Source organism: Gopherus flavomarginatus, chromosome 24 (genome assembly GCF_025201925.1).
Source record: "Gopherus flavomarginatus isolate rGopFla2 chromosome 24, rGopFla2.mat.asm, whole genome shotgun sequence".
NCBI classification, from domain to species: Eukaryota; Metazoa; Chordata; order Testudines; family Testudinidae; genus Gopherus; species Gopherus flavomarginatus.
In genome coordinates, this window is record NC_066640.1 from 4,528,696 (window position 1) to 4,546,101 (window position 17,406).

The following is a 17,406-nucleotide window of genomic DNA, read 5'->3' on the forward strand; positions in this document are numbered from 1 at the left end:
GTATAATTATTCTAGTTTAAAAAAAAACACCACCACCACTAAAAAAACCCACTATACACCTAAACAATTGCTCTACCAATACAAAATCTGAGTGTAGAGTATACTTAAGGCTACTTGGCCCTGGAATTTGTGAGATTTCTTGTTTTTTAAAAAGAATGCTTGGTGCCAGTGGAAGCTATCCTAAATTTTCTAATTTAAAGAGACATACACCTTAATCTGTGATTCTTCTCCAAAGAGGCTGAACTTGCTCCCAGATCAGAGCATGTTCTTGCCAATGGTGTTGTACCACACAGGTACTGCCAGGCACTAGCAAAGGTTAATGAATTTTGCCATGATTTCATTCATCTGTTATTTACTTTACCAATTCTGCCAATTAACAAGACACCAATGAATTATCAGCAACTTTCCCTGTCCTGCAAATGGGGACCCAGTGTGTACACACCAATCATTTCCACAGTGGAAAACTGTGATTGGATATAGTAGAAAAAGTAGGTTCATTTTAAAATAGCCTTTTATTTAACCTACCTGTGTTGGTAAAAAAGTAAAATTATTTACGTTTGTTGGAGCGTGATGAGGATCTTTTGCCACTTTTGGTGCTTTTGAAACAGAAGATTCATGACCACAAAATTAAATACATTTATAAAAAACTGAAGAGAAAGAACAGAATACCAATGGGAGATGGGTCATATGAGGGAATGGTTTCACTTGACTTTCAAATGATTTGGGATATTTATACTGCTTTCTTGAATCTCCTCCCAACCCTCACACCATATATACGTAAGGAAAAGCTTTATATTCATGCTACAGAGAAGAATATGGTAATCACTACATGGTACCAGAATTTCAAGAAAATTAAATATTTTCATGACAACTTCCTACCTGCCCTCCTTACATGCAATACAGAACAAGAGTAATGAAGTCTAAAGGAACAAGAATCTATTATAGGTTCTCAACCTGCATCCCAGTCAGCACAGAGCTGCAGCCCATGTGACATCCTCAAGGCCATATAGGTAGTGTATACATTGCGTGGATGCAGTCCACATAATGAAGTTCTTAGGACACCTTGCTAGTCTCTCATCCACAGTGAAGGCATGGGAGTACACTGCAATAAGGATCAGTTCTTTACATGGCATTTCCTTCCTTCAGATTCCAAAAAATGATCTCAAAATGCAATGCAAAAGCTTAAGGACAGCTTGCAATGGCATTGCATAAATATTTAAAACAGGGGCTGACACAGGCTAGAAAAAGTTCTACTTTCTGCAAGAAACATTTAATTGAACACAATGAGTTACAGGACGACAGGTTTACAGAATAATAACCGTAACAGACTGTTTAAAAATGAAAATAATTCTAACTGGCAGCTGTACCATTGCCAAAGCAATGCCTAGTGCAGCAGCAGTAGTAAAATACAAATCCAGCCTTCTTGTAGTACTCCAAATGAGCAACAATCCTGTGGAATTTTTTTTTTAAAGGAAAGGGTTAATATAGCATCAGTCACTTTGACATGGGATATTTCTCAACCAACCCAGTGGCTTGAGTAGAACTACTCCCAAAGGTGGTCATTACTTTCCAGGAAATGCCCTGGGTCCTCACTGTTATTGCTAAACATTCCTATTAGACAGAGGCTCTGGGGAGTTACTTCTGTCCCAAATTTTGGGATACCAGTAACTCATACAACTGGTTAGAGGTGCAATATTTGAATTCATCTTTTATATATTCTCAGTGGACACTTCCAGGCATGAATTATGCATGGATACCCTAAGACAAAAAGAATTTGCAATCAAGTGGATATTTTCTTCAGTCTATATATAAACTTAGACCTTCCCTATCTCCTCACTCCACCCCTCCTGGATGATTTAATTTTCATCCATCGCTAGTTTCCCCCACTATTTGCACAAGAGGAGACTGAGGAATAATTCAAGGTACCCATGGTGAAGCCAAAAAACTTATGAACACATTAAGGCAGGTTTCACATCATTTCACTGTTGGACAAAGAATGCTGGTCACTCCACTGCACATGCAAGTAAGAAAGAGTCAATGCTCAATAAAAAGCATTAGGTTCATTTTTAGATATTAATTATAGAAAAGTCAAAAACTTTTGCCTTTCTTGTTTTAAAAGAGGTCAGAACATTACTGCTTTCACGTGCAGATGGATAGACAAATCTATGGGAATGGACTTCCTTCACTCCACACATACTAAAGCAGAGATTGGAGTGCTTGGCACCAGAAAAGAGGAGGAAATTTTCCTCACTGTTGGCCAGAAATGAGTCATACTGTACCTTCTATTTTTAGCTGCAAAGGTGTCTCCAACCATACTTACACCATGAATATTGATACTACACACTGATATACTTAGCTCTGAAACACCTAATGAGCTATACTTGGACACACACAGGCTTCCATTCCAAGTACTGGCAACTAAAGCATTCAATGTGATGTTGGAACTAATTATAGAAACAGATTGCCACTGATACAAAATTGATTCATAGAGTGTAATTTTTCAAGCTCATCACAGCCTGAAGTGGAAGAGGCACCAACTTTTCATCTCTTAGGACTACTCATCAAGTCCTATCTGGTCTTAAGAGAAAAATGAAATTCAGTGACCTGAATTCACATATGGAATGACAATCTACAACATACAGTCTGGTACAAACTGGCAGTTTACAGCAAAGTGGCCAAGGAGTGAAAGAGCATCTCTCTTGCCCTCCGTGTGTGTCAGGTGAGAGGAAAAAAATTGTTTCTCTAGGTCACTGTTAAAGAGTACTAAGATAGAAAAGTCTGGAAAAATTTGACCCCACTGTATCATTGATCCATAAATAGGAGGGAATCTGGTTTCAAGTTTTAGCTCTCCCCTCACTTTTGCATTCCTTTATTCACCTTCACACTTTTGTATTCCCCTGACCCTTTAGAAAAGGAGGGGGAAGTTCATCTTCAAAAATACCCAGTAATTAATGAGCAATCAGCTTCTCAACTTTTTCCTGAAGTGGACATCGAACATGCTCAAAAGGTACAGGTGGATGGTTGGTGCAATTTAGTCTGCAGACACTCTTGGCTTTGTAAATAGTTGTGCTGACCCTGCTGACAGGGTTTAGACTAGGAATTCTTAGATGGAACTCCCTGGAAGAAAGAAGCAGAGAGAAACACTTGGTAAATCATCAGGGACTTTTACGTTTTTGTAGCAAGTGGTCTCTTTAAGGATCAGGGTGAGGTCTCATCTAGATCTTCAACACGACTGCCTCTTTGGCCCCAGCTTTTCACCATGGTAGTCTGTTATGTTATCTGGCTGGCTGCTGATGCTGGACTGTTTCACCAGAAAGGCCCAAAAGGTATGGAGTGCTCAAATAAGGCTACAGTTAATCCAAGTGGCAACACAAGGAAGAGGAGGAAGCCCAAATATAAGACAGCATCTTCCATAGGCCACACAAGTTCCATCATAATGATTAGCCTCCCAGTATGGAAAAACAAAGGTCACTCCTGATCCTACATGGCACTCAAATGCAACTGCCACTGCCTCCAAGGGGGTCTTTTTCTTTTTTCCTCTTGGGTCATTTTAAGGCTCTTGTCTTCCTCTAAGTTTTTATTTCTTTCCCAAGAAGCTCACAAGTCTACAGTCTAAGTAACAAAGCCACAAGGATACTGGCTATCTCATTTTAGTGACAGATTACAGGTTGCTTTTCCTGGGATATAACTTAAAAATGATCAAACATTAAATAGTCATTGAGTACTGTTTTTGTCTCAGTGCATAAATTTAACATATGGCTCCTGGCTAGGGTTGTAACAAAGCAATACATCAAGAGAACACAAATAATGTTAGTTTTTGTTCCATAACATGGCTCATTGTGTTTGGGTACCACCGTGCATATCACACACTAAATGAAGATCAATGAAGTATCTTGGGTTGGCACTAAAACATTAAGAGTTGAAGATAAAACCACTGCTTGATTTTTTTTTTTAATTAGTATAAGTTAAAACAGCTGGAGTATGGAATAAATAGTCTTCCTTCAAAATGCACCCACATATCTTGGCTGTGTATTAAGCACATGTGATAAGTACCAAGTGACAATCCGGGAGAACAAAATCCTCTATTTGATCCAAAGAATAGGTACAGAATAGTCAGTGACAATGCAAGCTCACTCCATATATAATGTCTCCACCAAAGTATCTCACTCCTGGCCTAGAGGGACCACCTAGCTTCTCTGCTAAGAATGTCGAAAGGGGGTTAATCTCAGTTGTGATGGTGTTATGACAGAGCCTCCTGTCAATTTAGAATTAAGCCCCCCAAATTACTTTCACATTAACATCAACCCCACCCCAACTTTCAGGTCACCATCACCATGCGTGTAGAATTGAGCCTGTGAGATAAGGTTTAAAAACGAAACAACAGCTCAAAAGATCCACACTAAACCCATATATTGTTAAAAGAAGCTCCTACCCCCTTTAATGTGGATACTGGAGAAGAATTTAGTGCCAATTTTAAGATTCCATTTGGATACATTTTCTTCCTCACCACAGTGCTATTCAGTTCAAACTGAAAGGTGAGAAAGGAGGTAAGTGTCAGAGTTACCATTACCTGGACTATACATTCTCCATCTCCTGGTCATGGTCTTGTTCCTCCTCTTCCTCCTCTCCTTCTTCATCACCACCTTCCTTCTCTGAAGGAGCTTCCCCATCCCTTGCTATTTCCTCCACATGGGCGAGCATGTCAGCCATCAGTGCTTCCTCCAGCCTCTTCCGCACCTGCTGTACAAGCTCCTCCTGCTTCCTACCAGAAAAGAATTAATACTTGTATTACTTTTCACAGCTGCCAAATTCAAGAGAAGTGTGTGCAAATCCCTCAGCTGTGAGGCTGCAGAAGGGTGATGTAGGATGCTACAGAGTATTTTAAAATATCACATCATGTTTACGTATATTTTATGTGGAGCTGGTAGCAACACCAATTTTGTCTAACACTTTCCATAATATGACCCTGTTTTCAGTTGGCAAACATTTGGGCTGAAATTTGGCGTACCAAGTGTCTGCCTCAGCATAATCCATATGCACAAGAGGTTCAAATTAAGGTTTCAAACGTAACCTTAATTCTGGCATTTGCTAATTTTTGTGTGTTTGATTTTGCAACCCGAAAAAGACGGTTACTCACATTTGTAACTGTTCTTCGAGATGTGTTGCTCATGTCCATTCCAATTAGGTGTGCATGCACTGTGTGCATGATCGTCAGAAGATTTTTTACCCTAGCAACACTTGGTGGGTCAGCTGAGGCGCCCGCTGGAGTGGCGCCTTTACAGCGCCGGATACATACCCCAGTCAACCCAGGGCCCCCTCAGTTCCTTCTTGCCGGCTACTCTGACAGAGGGGAAAGAGGGCGAGTTTGGAATGCATATGAGCAATACATCTCAAAGAACAACAGTTACAAAGGCCTTTTCTTCTTCGAGTGCTTGCTCATATCGATTCCAATTAGGTGACTCCCAAACCTTATCTAGGCGGTGGGGTCAGAGTGAGACATCGCAGAGTGGAGAATTACTGAGCCAAATGCTGAGTCACCCCTTGACTGCTGGACAATCGTGTAGTGGGAAGCAAATGTATGTACCAATGACCAAGTTGCTGCCCTACAGATCTCCTGTATGGGTACATGAGCCAGGAAGGTGGAGGAGGAAGCTTGAGACCGGGTGGAGTGGGCAGTAAGGTGCGTAGTTGGCACGCCAGCCAAGTGATAGCACGCACAGATGCAAGATGTGATCCACGATGAGATGAGCTGGGCGGAGACCAGGAAGCCCTTCATCTGGTCTGCCACAGCTACGAACAGCTGGGTCGTCCTCCTAAAAAGGTTTAATTCATTTGATGTAAAAGGTGAGGGCCCTGCGAATGTATAGGGAGTGCAGCTGTTGTTCTCGTCGAGAAGCGTGTGGCTTCGGATAGAAGACCCGAAGGAAGATGTTTTGGTTGACATGGAAGGCAGACACCACCTTAGGAAGAAAGGAAGGATGTGGGCGCAGCTGTACCGTGTCCTTATGAAACACCTTATACGTGGCTCTGACACACATCTCGCCAAGGGGATAGCGACAAGGAAAGCTGTTTTCCAAGAAAGGTACAGGAGCGAGCAAGTGGCCATTGGCTCGAACGGGGCACCCATGAGTCTGGATAGGACCAAGCTGAGGTCCCACGTAGGGGCCAGATGCCGAATTTGCGGGTACAGACGTTCCAATCCCTTGAGGAACCTGCTGACCATGGGACTGGAGAAGACCAAGTGCCCATTTTCGCCCGGGTAGAAGGCCGAAATCACTGCTAAGTATACTCTGATGGATGAAACTGCTAGGCCCTGCTGTTTCAAGGACAAGAGACAGTCTAAGATGGTAGGTGCTGGTGCCTCCAGAAGGGCAGCATTGCCCAGAGCACACCAGCAGGAGAAACGCTTCCACTTGGCCAAATACGTGGACCTAGTAGAGGGCTTTCTGCTACCCAAAAGTACCTGTTGCATTGAGCGGGAGCAACATCGCTCAGATAGAGTTAACCATGCAGCATCCATGCTGTGAGGTGGAGGGATTGCAGGTCCAGATGACAGAGCCGGCCACATTCCAGAGTGATTGGGTCCGGCCACAATGGAAGTGGAACTGGAGTGGTCACTGAGAGACTGAGGGGAGTGGTATACCAATGCTGCTTGGGCCACGCCGAGATGATCAAGATTAAACGGGCCCTGTCTCTGCACAACTTGAGAAGAACCTTGTGGACTAACGGGAATGGAGGAAAGGTGTAGTACAAGCGGTCTTTCCACGGTATCAAGAAGGCAGCTGATACGGAATCCGGGGAGCGCCCTTGGAGAGAGCAGAACACCTGGCACTTCAGATTCTCACGAGAGGCGAAAAGGTCTATCTGGGGAAAACCCCACTTCCGGAAAACAGAATGGATAATGTCCGGGCGAATCAACCACTTGTGAGCCAGAAAGGATCTGCCGAGGTGATCTGCCAAGGTGTTTTGGACTCCTGGGAGAAACAGCGCGACCGGGTCAATTGAGTGGGCTATGCAAAATTCCCACAGGTGAATGGCTTCCTGACAGAGGAGGGACGATCGTGCTCTCCTTTGTTTGTTGACCTAAAACATGGCTGTTGTGTTGTCTGGGGAAACTGCAACACAACGGCCTTGAAGGTGCTTGCGGAACACCTGGCATGCCAGCTGCGCTGCTCTCAGTTCCTGTACCTTGATGTGCGGGGAAGTCTCTTGTGTGGACCAAAGGCCCTGTGTGCGAAGGTCTGCGAGGTGAGCACACCAATCCAAAGATGATGTGTCTGTGGTCAGGACCAGGGAAGGCTGCAGGGCACGGAATGGCACCTCTTTGCATACTGAGCTGGGGTTCAGCCACCAGACCAGGGAGGTTAAGACTTCTGTCGGAACCGTGAACACTGTGTCCACATTGTCCCGACCTGGGCGGTATATGGTTGAGAGCCAGGCCTGAAGTGGACGGAGGCACAGTCTAGCATGTCTAGTCATGAAGGTGCAAGATGCCATGTGTCTCAGGAGACCGAGGCACGTGTGTGCTGTCGAGGTCAGGAAGCTTTGGAGGCCGTGGATAATGCTTGCCATGGACTAGAAATGGGCATGCAGTAGGCATGTATGGGCAAGTTTTGAATCCAGGACTGCTCTGATGAAGTCTATTCTTTGAGTCAGCTCCAAAGCGAACTTTTCGACATTGAGCAGCAGGCCCAACTGTCTGAACAAGCTCGTGGTGAACTGGACATGAGATTGCACCTGGTCCTTGGAGTGACCCCGAATGAGCCAGTCGTCGAGGTACGGAAACACTTGGATCCGATGTTGATGGAGTGAGGCAGCTACGATGGCCATATAGTTTGTAAAGACCCTTGGTGCCGTGGATAGGCCGAAGGGAAGGATGGTAAATTGGAAGTGCTGCTGGTTGACCACAAAGTGAAGGAAACACCTGTGCAGCGGGTAAATCGCTATGTGGAAGTATGCATCCTTCATGTCAAGGGCGGTGTACCAGTCTCCAGGAAAGGGATAATGGTTCCCAGGGAAACCATGCGGAACTTCACCCTTACCATGAATTTGCTGAGTCCATGCAGGTCCAGGATGGGCTGTAGCCCCCCCTTTGCCTTGGGGATTAGGAAGTAATGGGAGTAAAACCCCCTGCCCCTCAGTTCCCTTGGAACCCCCTCCATAGCTCCAATAGTTAGGAGTGTCTGCCCCTCCTGTAGGAGGAGTTGCTTGTGAGAAGGGTCCCTGAAGAGAGACGGGAGGGAAGGTGGGAGGGGAGGACAAAACAAACTGAAGGTGGTATCCACTTTCCACCATACGTACGACCCATCGGTCTGACGTTATGTGGGACCACGCAAGGAGGAAATAGAAGAGGCGGTTGGTGAAAGGTGGGGAAGGATCCTGGAAGGAGACTGGTGCTCCGCCCTCGGGTGCACCTTCAAAAAAGTTTTGCTTGGACCCCACCAAAGGTTTGGGGGGCCCTGGTTCTGGCCTGTCTAAGGACCAGATGGTCTCTTCCTACCACTCCGGCTGCATCTTCTAGAGAAGTCCTGTCTTGGCCGGGGATTAGGGTAGGTGCGCTGTGGTTGAGGTTGGAAGGGCCTATGTTGCGTCACCAGGGTATGCATGCCCAATGAACGCATGATGGCCCAGTTATCCTTCAGACTCCGGAGACAGTCTTGTCAGAAAACAGACCACGGTCATCAAAGGGCAGGTCCTGGATAGTCTGCTGGAGTTCCGATGGGAGACCGGAGACCTGCAGCCGCTGAGTCTGCCGCATCTATTGAGGCCTGCAAAGATGTCCTGGCTACTTTCCTGCCCTCCTCCAGTAGGGCCCCGAACTCCTCCCTGGACTCCTGAGGAATAAGCTCTTTGAACTTTTCCATCGAGTTCCAGGTATTATAATTGTAGCAACGCAAGAGGGCCTGCTGGTTAGCCACTCTGAATTGTAAGCCACCAGTAGAATAAATCTTGTGGACGAATAAATCCAAGTGTCTAGCGTCCTTGGATTTAGGAGCGGGAGCTTGTTGGCCGTGTCTTTCCCTCTCATTAACAGACTGTACAACAAGCGAGCACGGTAGGGGGTGAATATACGAGTATTTGTAGTCTTTGGAGGGGATCAAGTACTTCCTCTCCACCCCCTTGGCAGTGGGAGGAATAGAGGCTGGATATTGCCAGATTGTATTGGCATTAACCTGTATGGTCCGAATAAATGGCAAGGCTATACATGTCGGGTATTAGGAGATAGAATGTCCACTACTGGGTCCTCAACCTCCACCACCTCCTCCACCTGGAGGCTCATGTTTTGTGCACCCCTGCGAAGCAACTCTTGGTGTGCACGAAGGTCTATAGCTTGGGAGCCAGAGGATGACGTACCTGCCACCGATTCGTCGGGCGAAGACGAGGAGGATACTCCAGGGACTAACGGGTCCTGAGGAAAGTCTTGCTGGGGAGGGTCCGGTTGCCCTAGGTCCATCATGCTAAGGGCATGAGCCTGAGCTGAGGGCATGGCCATTGCCTCCAAACCCCCCGGGGGAGGGTGACTCACAGTGGCCTCCGGTACCCAGGGTTCTGAGTGAGCAGAGCAAGAAGCCCTCAAGGGGAAACCTTGGGCCTGATGGTATGCCCAAGTGGTCCAAAAGGACCACTGCAGAGGTCCCTGACCAGGATCCTGCCCGTCGTCATACCATTGGCTAGCACCGTCCACATCCTGGTCCTGGACATGGTAGCCACTTTCTGCCTGGGACAACCTTGAGTTGGGATGGGACGGCCAAGGTGGAGCCGAACATGCATGCTGGGTCGCCCTATCTTGCGTTGTCGCCCCGTGCCATGGTGATGGAGATCAGCACCGTGGTCTTGAGCGGTACCGCAACCTGTATTGGGACCAGCGGTCATATCGGTGCCAGAAGGCAGATCTGGACCTCAATGAAGATCTATGGGTAGAACGGTGCCGGGATCGACTATGAGTAGACTGGCGTCGGGATTGGTGCTGGGAGCTGGACCAGTAACAACTGTACCAGGAAGAAAATCTTTGTGAGGCAGAGCAGCGTCGCAATGGTAAATCGGTGCCAGGACTGCGAGCAGTGCTGTGGACGAGACTAGTGTCTGGATCCGGACCGTGACCAGGACTGGGACCAGGATCAGTGCTGTCCCGTCTTGCTCTGTGACAGAGGGTGCATCATGGAGGGCTTTCCTTTTGAGGGAACAGCCCGTACTGGCGGTACCGAAGGTTGCGACAGTCTCAGCTCGGTGAGCGCAATCAGGTTGCGTGCCCTTGAGAAAGTCTCCGGGGTGGAAGGCAGACCGAGCTCGACCACGGTACACACCGGGAAGCTTACATGCACCGGACTCAACGGCGCTGCTTGTGGCGCTGGAATCAACGGTGCTGGAGTTGGTGCCTTCGCGGGGCGGTCCAATACGGGACGTGACTCTGAGGGAGGCACAGGTGGTGCCGGCAACTGCAAAGGAGCAGCAGGTTGTTTGTGCTGCTTCTTGGGTCCCAGAAACAGCGAGCGGTGTGGTAGAGGTGCCGGAGACGTCCGGTGCCAAGAGTCTTTGCTAGTGCCTGGACGTGAAGCTGTTGCTTCCAGTGCTGGAGGTGCGCTTCAGACTGACTGGGACAGCGCCGGGTCTCAATGCGGAGCCGAGGACACTGGGCTAAGTGCCGCTTCTGTAAGGAGCTGCTTCAAGTGAAAGTCCCGCTCCTTTTTAGTTCAAGGCTTGAATGCCTTACAAATGCGGCACTTATCTGATTACGGGATTCCCCCAGGCACTTCAAACAGGAGTTGTGGGGGGTCTCCTGTAGATATGGGCTTAAGGCAGGCTGAGCACAGTTTGAAACCCAGAGACCTAGGCATGAGCCCGAATCCCAGGAGGGAGGGAAAGGGGAGAAGCCCCCAATTACTATTTACACTAACAAGGATAACTATTAACTGCAACTAGAAACTAATAACTACTCTATAAAAACTATCTACAACTATAAACGAGCTAAAAGCTAGGGAAGTGGAGATCAGCTAAGCCATGCTCCACAGTTCCAATGGCAAGAAGGGACTGAGGAGGTATATATCCAGCGCCATAAGGGCACCACTCCAGGGGGGCCTCAGCTGACCCACTGAGTGTTGCTAGGATAAAAATCTTCCGATGATCGTGCACGCAGCATGTGCACACCTAATTGGAATCAATATGAGCAACACATCTCAAAGAACAAACAGGTTTGTGGGTGTGTGTGCGCGCACGTATACACACACACACAAAAGTCAAATATTCTCTTGTAAATCTACACAGATTTATCCAGGAGCCACATCAATTATTACTTTAATGCAGCAGACATGCACACTAGGTAGCATAATCACTTGGCAGCTGAACCTCTCAAGTTAGAGGTTGGAAAACAATTAGGACACTAAACAGATTAAAGGCAGAAATCAGACCTACCTTACAATGTTTGCTGGAGAACCTCACCCAATTTAGTTCGTTGCAGATATCAAACAATGGGTTAATAAACTTTCTATTTGTGTGGTGCACCAGCGGTTGACTATTCCCAACCCTGTGCCAATGGAGGACGCAGGTGCACAAAATGTGATTTGGATGTGCCATGTTAATTACTTCCCTGCATGTATGAGACGAAGAGAAGTACAGAAGTTTACCAGACGGAAAAGATGTTAAGGCCCTCTGAGGAGAAATGTGAGATAGGGGAAGAAGCAGTAATAACTGACAGTGACTTTTGAAAGAAGAGGAATGGATTGATTATATTCCAGGTATAAAGAGTATTATCACAATTTACATTCTGTAACTGCCTTACTTTGCAAAAATCCAACAGTTGAGGTATTTGGTATCTTCATTTTACAGCACCGCAAACAACAAGTAAACATCCAAAGGGTTTCAACTCTTTGGCTCATCAGACCTAAGACAACATACACTTGGCACACATACCCTTATACACAAAAACTTTGATCCAGATCCAGAGCCATTCCTCAGAAAGGATATGTATTCATTATCCACAAACATCAGAGAAGATGCAGCAGGACAGTGTCAGAGCTCAGCATAATGAATCTGAGGTATCCTTGCAAATGGAAGTCAGACCCAGAATCTAATGTTTCCTTGACTTTTCAGCACACAATAGGCTTGCACGAGTTTGACTTTCCTCTACTAGGTAAGAGAAGCACATCAGCCAGCCTAGAGATAATTTTAAAAGTATCTTAGACAAGTACAATGTAATCCTCAAACTTGTTGAATAAAACCAAAGTGCATGGAGTGAACAGCTGAGGATGGCCAGAAGAGGAATTTAATAACAGCAGGGAATAGAGAAGAAAAAGCAATTTCTTCTGCTTTTCAGTGTGACTTACAAGGAAACAAGAGGCCAGTCAGACATATTAGTCAGTCACTGCAGCCAGCATGTAAGTAGAGGTCAGAAGTTTGAGTTGTGGAGAAGAATTACATTTCACTCACTTAAACCACATCTGTCACTGTCCATGGCTGCTGAACAAAGGATAACTAGCTATTTTACAATTCTTCTTCTATAAGATCTTGTAGGATTTCTCACTCCTGGTTTTTAGTCCCTTAGGCCTGAACCTGGCAGAACTTCCCTATTAAAAAGATTTTTGACTCTAAGGCATCAGAACAGTACAAAGCAGTCCCTACTAGTCAGCAAGCTCCAGCCCTTCAGAGTACAAATGCTGCCCTCAGAATGTTCCAGTCAGCTCATTGGAATGAGCAAGAAAACATCAGATCAAAAATGCACTCCAGAGAAAGACATCTCAAAAGAAAAGTAACCTTCAAATTCTGAGGAGATAGGCAGATGAATGAGAATCTTATACGGTATCATCAATGAAGCAGAATAACAAGGCAAGTAATTTTCTCTTTTCTGCAGATACTATTCTACGCAGCAGTCTCACCTCTTAGAGAGCAAGAAGCTTGAGACGTGTCCCCAAAAGAAAAAAAGGACTGCAAAGTTGCAACAAGTAGAAATAGCAAAGCCAATGCCAACAGTATAGAAAGGAGAGGTTAACTTACCTTGTACATTAACTGGAAAGTTTGGAGAGGTTTTGCTCCTATGGGTGCTCCACATCAGGATGTGCGTGTGTCTGTGCGCTCCGGATCAGAGATTCTGTCAGCAGTATTTGTGAGTTCATGGTTATGCCCTACACATCCCTGTGCTCCCGCAGAAGGGTACATAGGGAAGGTCAGACCTGTTGCTGCTCCAATTCCTTCTCAACCATGAAGTCAAGTGAGAAAATGACTCTGGAGCAGAGGGGAAGCATGGCAAATAGCAGAGCATCCATTGGGACCAAACACCTCAAAAACTCCAGTTACTGTACAAGATGAGTAACCTCTCATTTGAGTTATTGTCCCTGTGGATGTTCCATGCCAGGAAGTTCCCGAGCAGTACCCCAGTAAATGAGGAGGATGCTGAGGAGAAGAATTCAATAGGGACCATAGAAGAGTATCTCTAAAGGTTACGTTGGCTCTAGAAGCATGCACAAGAGCATAGTGCTGGGGAAAACTGTGCACCAAAGATCAGCTGGCAGCTCTGCAAACGTACAAGATGGGACCTCTCTCTATCCCAAGCTAAGTGCTCTCTCTCTGATATGCTAGAGTAATACACTGTTGTTCTATTGTCCAGCCAAAGACTAGCAGGTTTCCTTCCTCAGTGGTTGGAGAAATCATCCCTTGCTGATGTAATTTTCTTTTGGTGCCATACAGAGAAGGCTTTTTATCTAAGTGGCAAAGAGATCCAGCTTCAGTGTTCCACTGGAGGAAAATACCAGGAATCAATTAGCCTGCAGTTGTGTTCTCCTTCCTTACCAAGTACATAACTAGAAACGTCTTGTGGAATACAACCTACTCTCTCACATGAAGAACATACTGACAGAGGAGGCATGACCCAGCACTTCCCTGCTGGTGGATGTAAAACATGGTAGCCTGATTGCACCAGAATCGCTTTTTATTTATATCTCAAATCTCTGATGGTCCTTAGTGCTAGAGGACCACCCTCAACTCCCTCCAGAAGAGGCATAATGGCTCCCTGAGTAACCTACAACTTTTCTTTGACCAGTTATTGATTCAGTTCCCCAAGATATAGGATAGGATTGAGCCCAGCTACCTTTTTCACTATCGACACCTAGAATATATCCTTCTCTCTCTCTTTTGTCCACTAGAATAGGCTCGATGACCCTCTTCCAGGAGGAATTGCCTTTCCTACCGCAACTCTTCCAGATATTGAGCAGCCTAAGACAATTTTGTAATGGGCAATGGAGTGTTTTCTGAAAACCTGATCTCATGGCCCCAAGCAACAATGTTCAGGACCTGTACACCTAAAGTGACCAATGACGTTAGATGGTAAAATAGCTCCCACTCTGCCTCTAGCAGCAAATTCGTGGCAGTCTACTGGCAATAGCAGGCTTGCTAAACACTCTGGAACCTTGCAAAAATCCTTCCGTTTTTAAAGGGGACTGAAGACCCTTCAACTTCTGATACTGAGGCACAGGGCTATTCCACTGAACTTATGTGAAAGATGGTTTTTGAAGTAGAGTCTTTCCATTCTTTCCTATAAAGCAGTGGTTCTCAAACTTTTGTACTGGTGATCCCTTTCACACAGCAAGCCTCTGAATAAGACCCCCTTTAATAAATATATAAAAAAGTGTTTTTAATTTAACACCATTATAAATGCTGGAGGCAAAGTGAGGTTTGGGGGTGAAGGCTGACAGCTCATGACCCCCCACGTAATAACCTCATGACCCCCTGAGGGGTCCCAACCCCCTGCTATAAAGGACCTAGGGTGTGAAGACAGGCCCAAGAGAATATCAAATGGCCCTTTGTCCTCTTTGCCCTCTGCAAAGAAGCCTCCATCTACTCACCAAATGAGATATTCTCTTTTGTAGGTCAGGTTTTCAAACTTTCAAAGGACCTTTTACAGAAACCGGTTATCCAAAACCGAGCAAGCATACAGTCATCCTATAATCTGAGGCAGCAGCCCACTCCGAAGACCCTTCCCCAAAGTCACTGAAACCTGATGTCAGGTCAGTTCTACACTCTTATGAACTAGCTTTTTATATCATGGCATTTTTCTTGAGTAAGAGAACTGCCCAGAGTGGAGGTGTTCTTCCACAGCTCCATCTGAGTTTTTGCCATGAAAGCCTGGTAGTCTACAATGCAAAGGGCTGTAGCCTCCATCCAAATGGATTTCTATGCTGTAGCTCAGGAATCTGGGGTGCAGAATTATAGGTAAAGGGAAGCTTCTTACTGGACATGGCCTCTTCCAACACCAATCTTCCATGAAGAGGGTGGAAGACACAGCCAGAAACCTTCCTCTGGGACAGCAGTCCCTGAACTTTTTACCTCATGACCCCCTTATCCCTGTTTGCACCGCCCTTAGGCACAAGGGGGGCCAGGACCAGGAAGAGAGCTGGGTGGCACTCCCTCCTCACCCCCATGGGGACTGGACTGGGTCCCGGCCTGGGCCCCCAGCTGTGCCTCCCTCCAAACATTCCTCCATGCCCTCCTAGGGCATGCCCCACATTTTGGGGACTTCTGCTCTGAGAGGATGTAATTATTTTTCTGCCTTTCAGACTGAGCAGATGTGCAACGAGTTTCCCCCACTTTTTCTTCAGCTGGTTCGAAACAGCCATTCCCTATTGCAGAGGTGGGCAAATTTTTTGGCCTGAGGGCTGCATCGGGTTTTGGAAATTGTATGGACAGCCAGTTAGGGGAGGGGGTCGTGGGCTGGTCCACACCCCCTATCTGCCCCCCCCCCCAGGACTCCTGCCCCATTCAACCCCTCTTGTTCCCTGACGGGCCCCCCCAAGGACCCCTGGCTTATCCAGCCCTCCCCCCACACTGCCTGACCACCCCTGGAACCACCACCCCTGACTGCCCCCCCGACGCCACATCCAACCCCTCCTCTCATTCCTGACAGCCCCCGCCCTGGGACTCCTGCCCATCCAACCACCCCTTCTCCCTGTCCCCTGACTGCCCATGGAGCCCCTGCCCTTGAATGCCCCCCGCTGCCCCCACCTCTTCTCTCATTCCTGACTGCCCCCCAGGACCCGTGCCCCCATTCAACCCCCCTGTTCCCGGCCCTCTGACTGCTCCAACCCCTATCCACACCCCCACCCCCTGACCACCACCCTGAACTCCCCTGTCCTCTATCCAACCCCTCCTGCTCCCTGCCCCCTTACCGCACTGCCTGGAGCACCGGTGGCTGGTGGCGCTACAGCTGCGCTGCCCAGCTGGAGCCAGCCACGCTGTCGCCTCCACGCAGCATAGAGCACCGGTTCAGGCCTGCCCCAGGACTCACAGCCCGGCCGCCCAGAGCATTGTGCCAGTGGCATAGTGAGCTGGGGCTGTAGGGGAGGGGCCGGGGGCTAGTCTCCCAGGACAGGAGGGTCCCGCGGGCTGGATGTGGCCTGCGGGCCGTAGTTTGCCCACCTCTGCCATATTGGATGGGATAATTCTCACCACCAGGGGGGCCTGCATCACCTTCTACTGTACTACTGCTGCACAGAAGGGTCAGAAATCTTAAGGGCTAGGAAAGTCCTGCTAGTTGTTATCAGTGTCATACTAAAGAGCTAGGCCTATGAGTGAGAACCCCAAGAGATGGCATTTTCAGGCAAATGGGATTTCACCTAGCTCTATATTAATTTGAACAGTTTCCTTCTTTAATACAGACTTTCAGTTTCCAATATCTGGAGGGAATCACACTTCTCTCTGATCAAATGGGAAAAGATCCAAATTCATCCTACCAGGACTTGTGTAACCCATACTAACATGCTAATGCAGCTCTTTATCCCCCTCTAGTAGCTAAACAACAACCACAACAGTTTGTGTGTCTGCTACTATTTTTGAGCTAATGGACCCCATCCTTTAGCTCAAGCAGTCAAAGCTTTTAGAATCAGAGGTCCCGTCAATAACTGAAGATGACTTCTTCGGGGACACTGTTACATTTATACAAAAGGTCAAGGGGGAAAAAAAAAAAAAAAAAAAAAAGAGAAATTAAGCAACTGTAGGTTTTTAAAATTTTGAGAAAAATCTTACTCCAATGAAAATATTGTTCTGCAGAAATACGAAAAGGATAATTTGCACACATGCACACTCTTCCCCACCAGAGGCAGCTGCTGCCTTGGAAGGTCTGCTATAAATCTACAGTACTGCAGTAAGGATTGCTACTGCCATGCAAACAAGGAAACATTTTTTCTGAGTAGCATAAAGCTGGAGTTCAAAGTCAATGTTTTGGTCATTACTTAATACAGCACACACCACTTTCACACAGCATGATTATCTGGGAGCATGAAATTTAGTAGAACTGATGGCTCTGCTCAAAGCTTTCTTGGGTCGGTTCTATGGCAATTAAAAGTAGTAGGTGCCTAGAGAAGAGCAAAAATCAGCAGTGTCATCCTCTACCAGGGTGACAAAATATTTCTTTCCTCAAAAGAT

General features: G+C 46.8%; 1 protein-coding gene across 3 annotated transcripts in view; it reads right to left on the bottom strand.

Annotated features, from left to right (window-relative positions):
• Positions 1–1,248: 1,248 nt before the first annotated feature.
• The window catches only part of MBD3 (methyl-CpG binding domain protein 3), a 36,187-nt gene continuing 20,029 nt past the window's right edge, over positions 1,249–17,406 (bottom strand). For all 3 annotated transcript variants that reach the window (XM_050933816.1, XM_050933815.1, XM_050933817.1), the window contains exons 6-7: positions 4,571–4,762; positions 1,249–3,117 (exon numbers count right to left, since the gene is read on the bottom strand). In XM_050933816.1, coding sequence (XP_050789773.1) covers positions 4,576–4,762 — 187 coding nt within the window. In that variant the 3' untranslated portion in view covers positions 1,249–3,117; positions 4,571–4,575. The remainder of the gene's footprint in view (positions 3,118–4,570; positions 4,763–17,406) is intronic.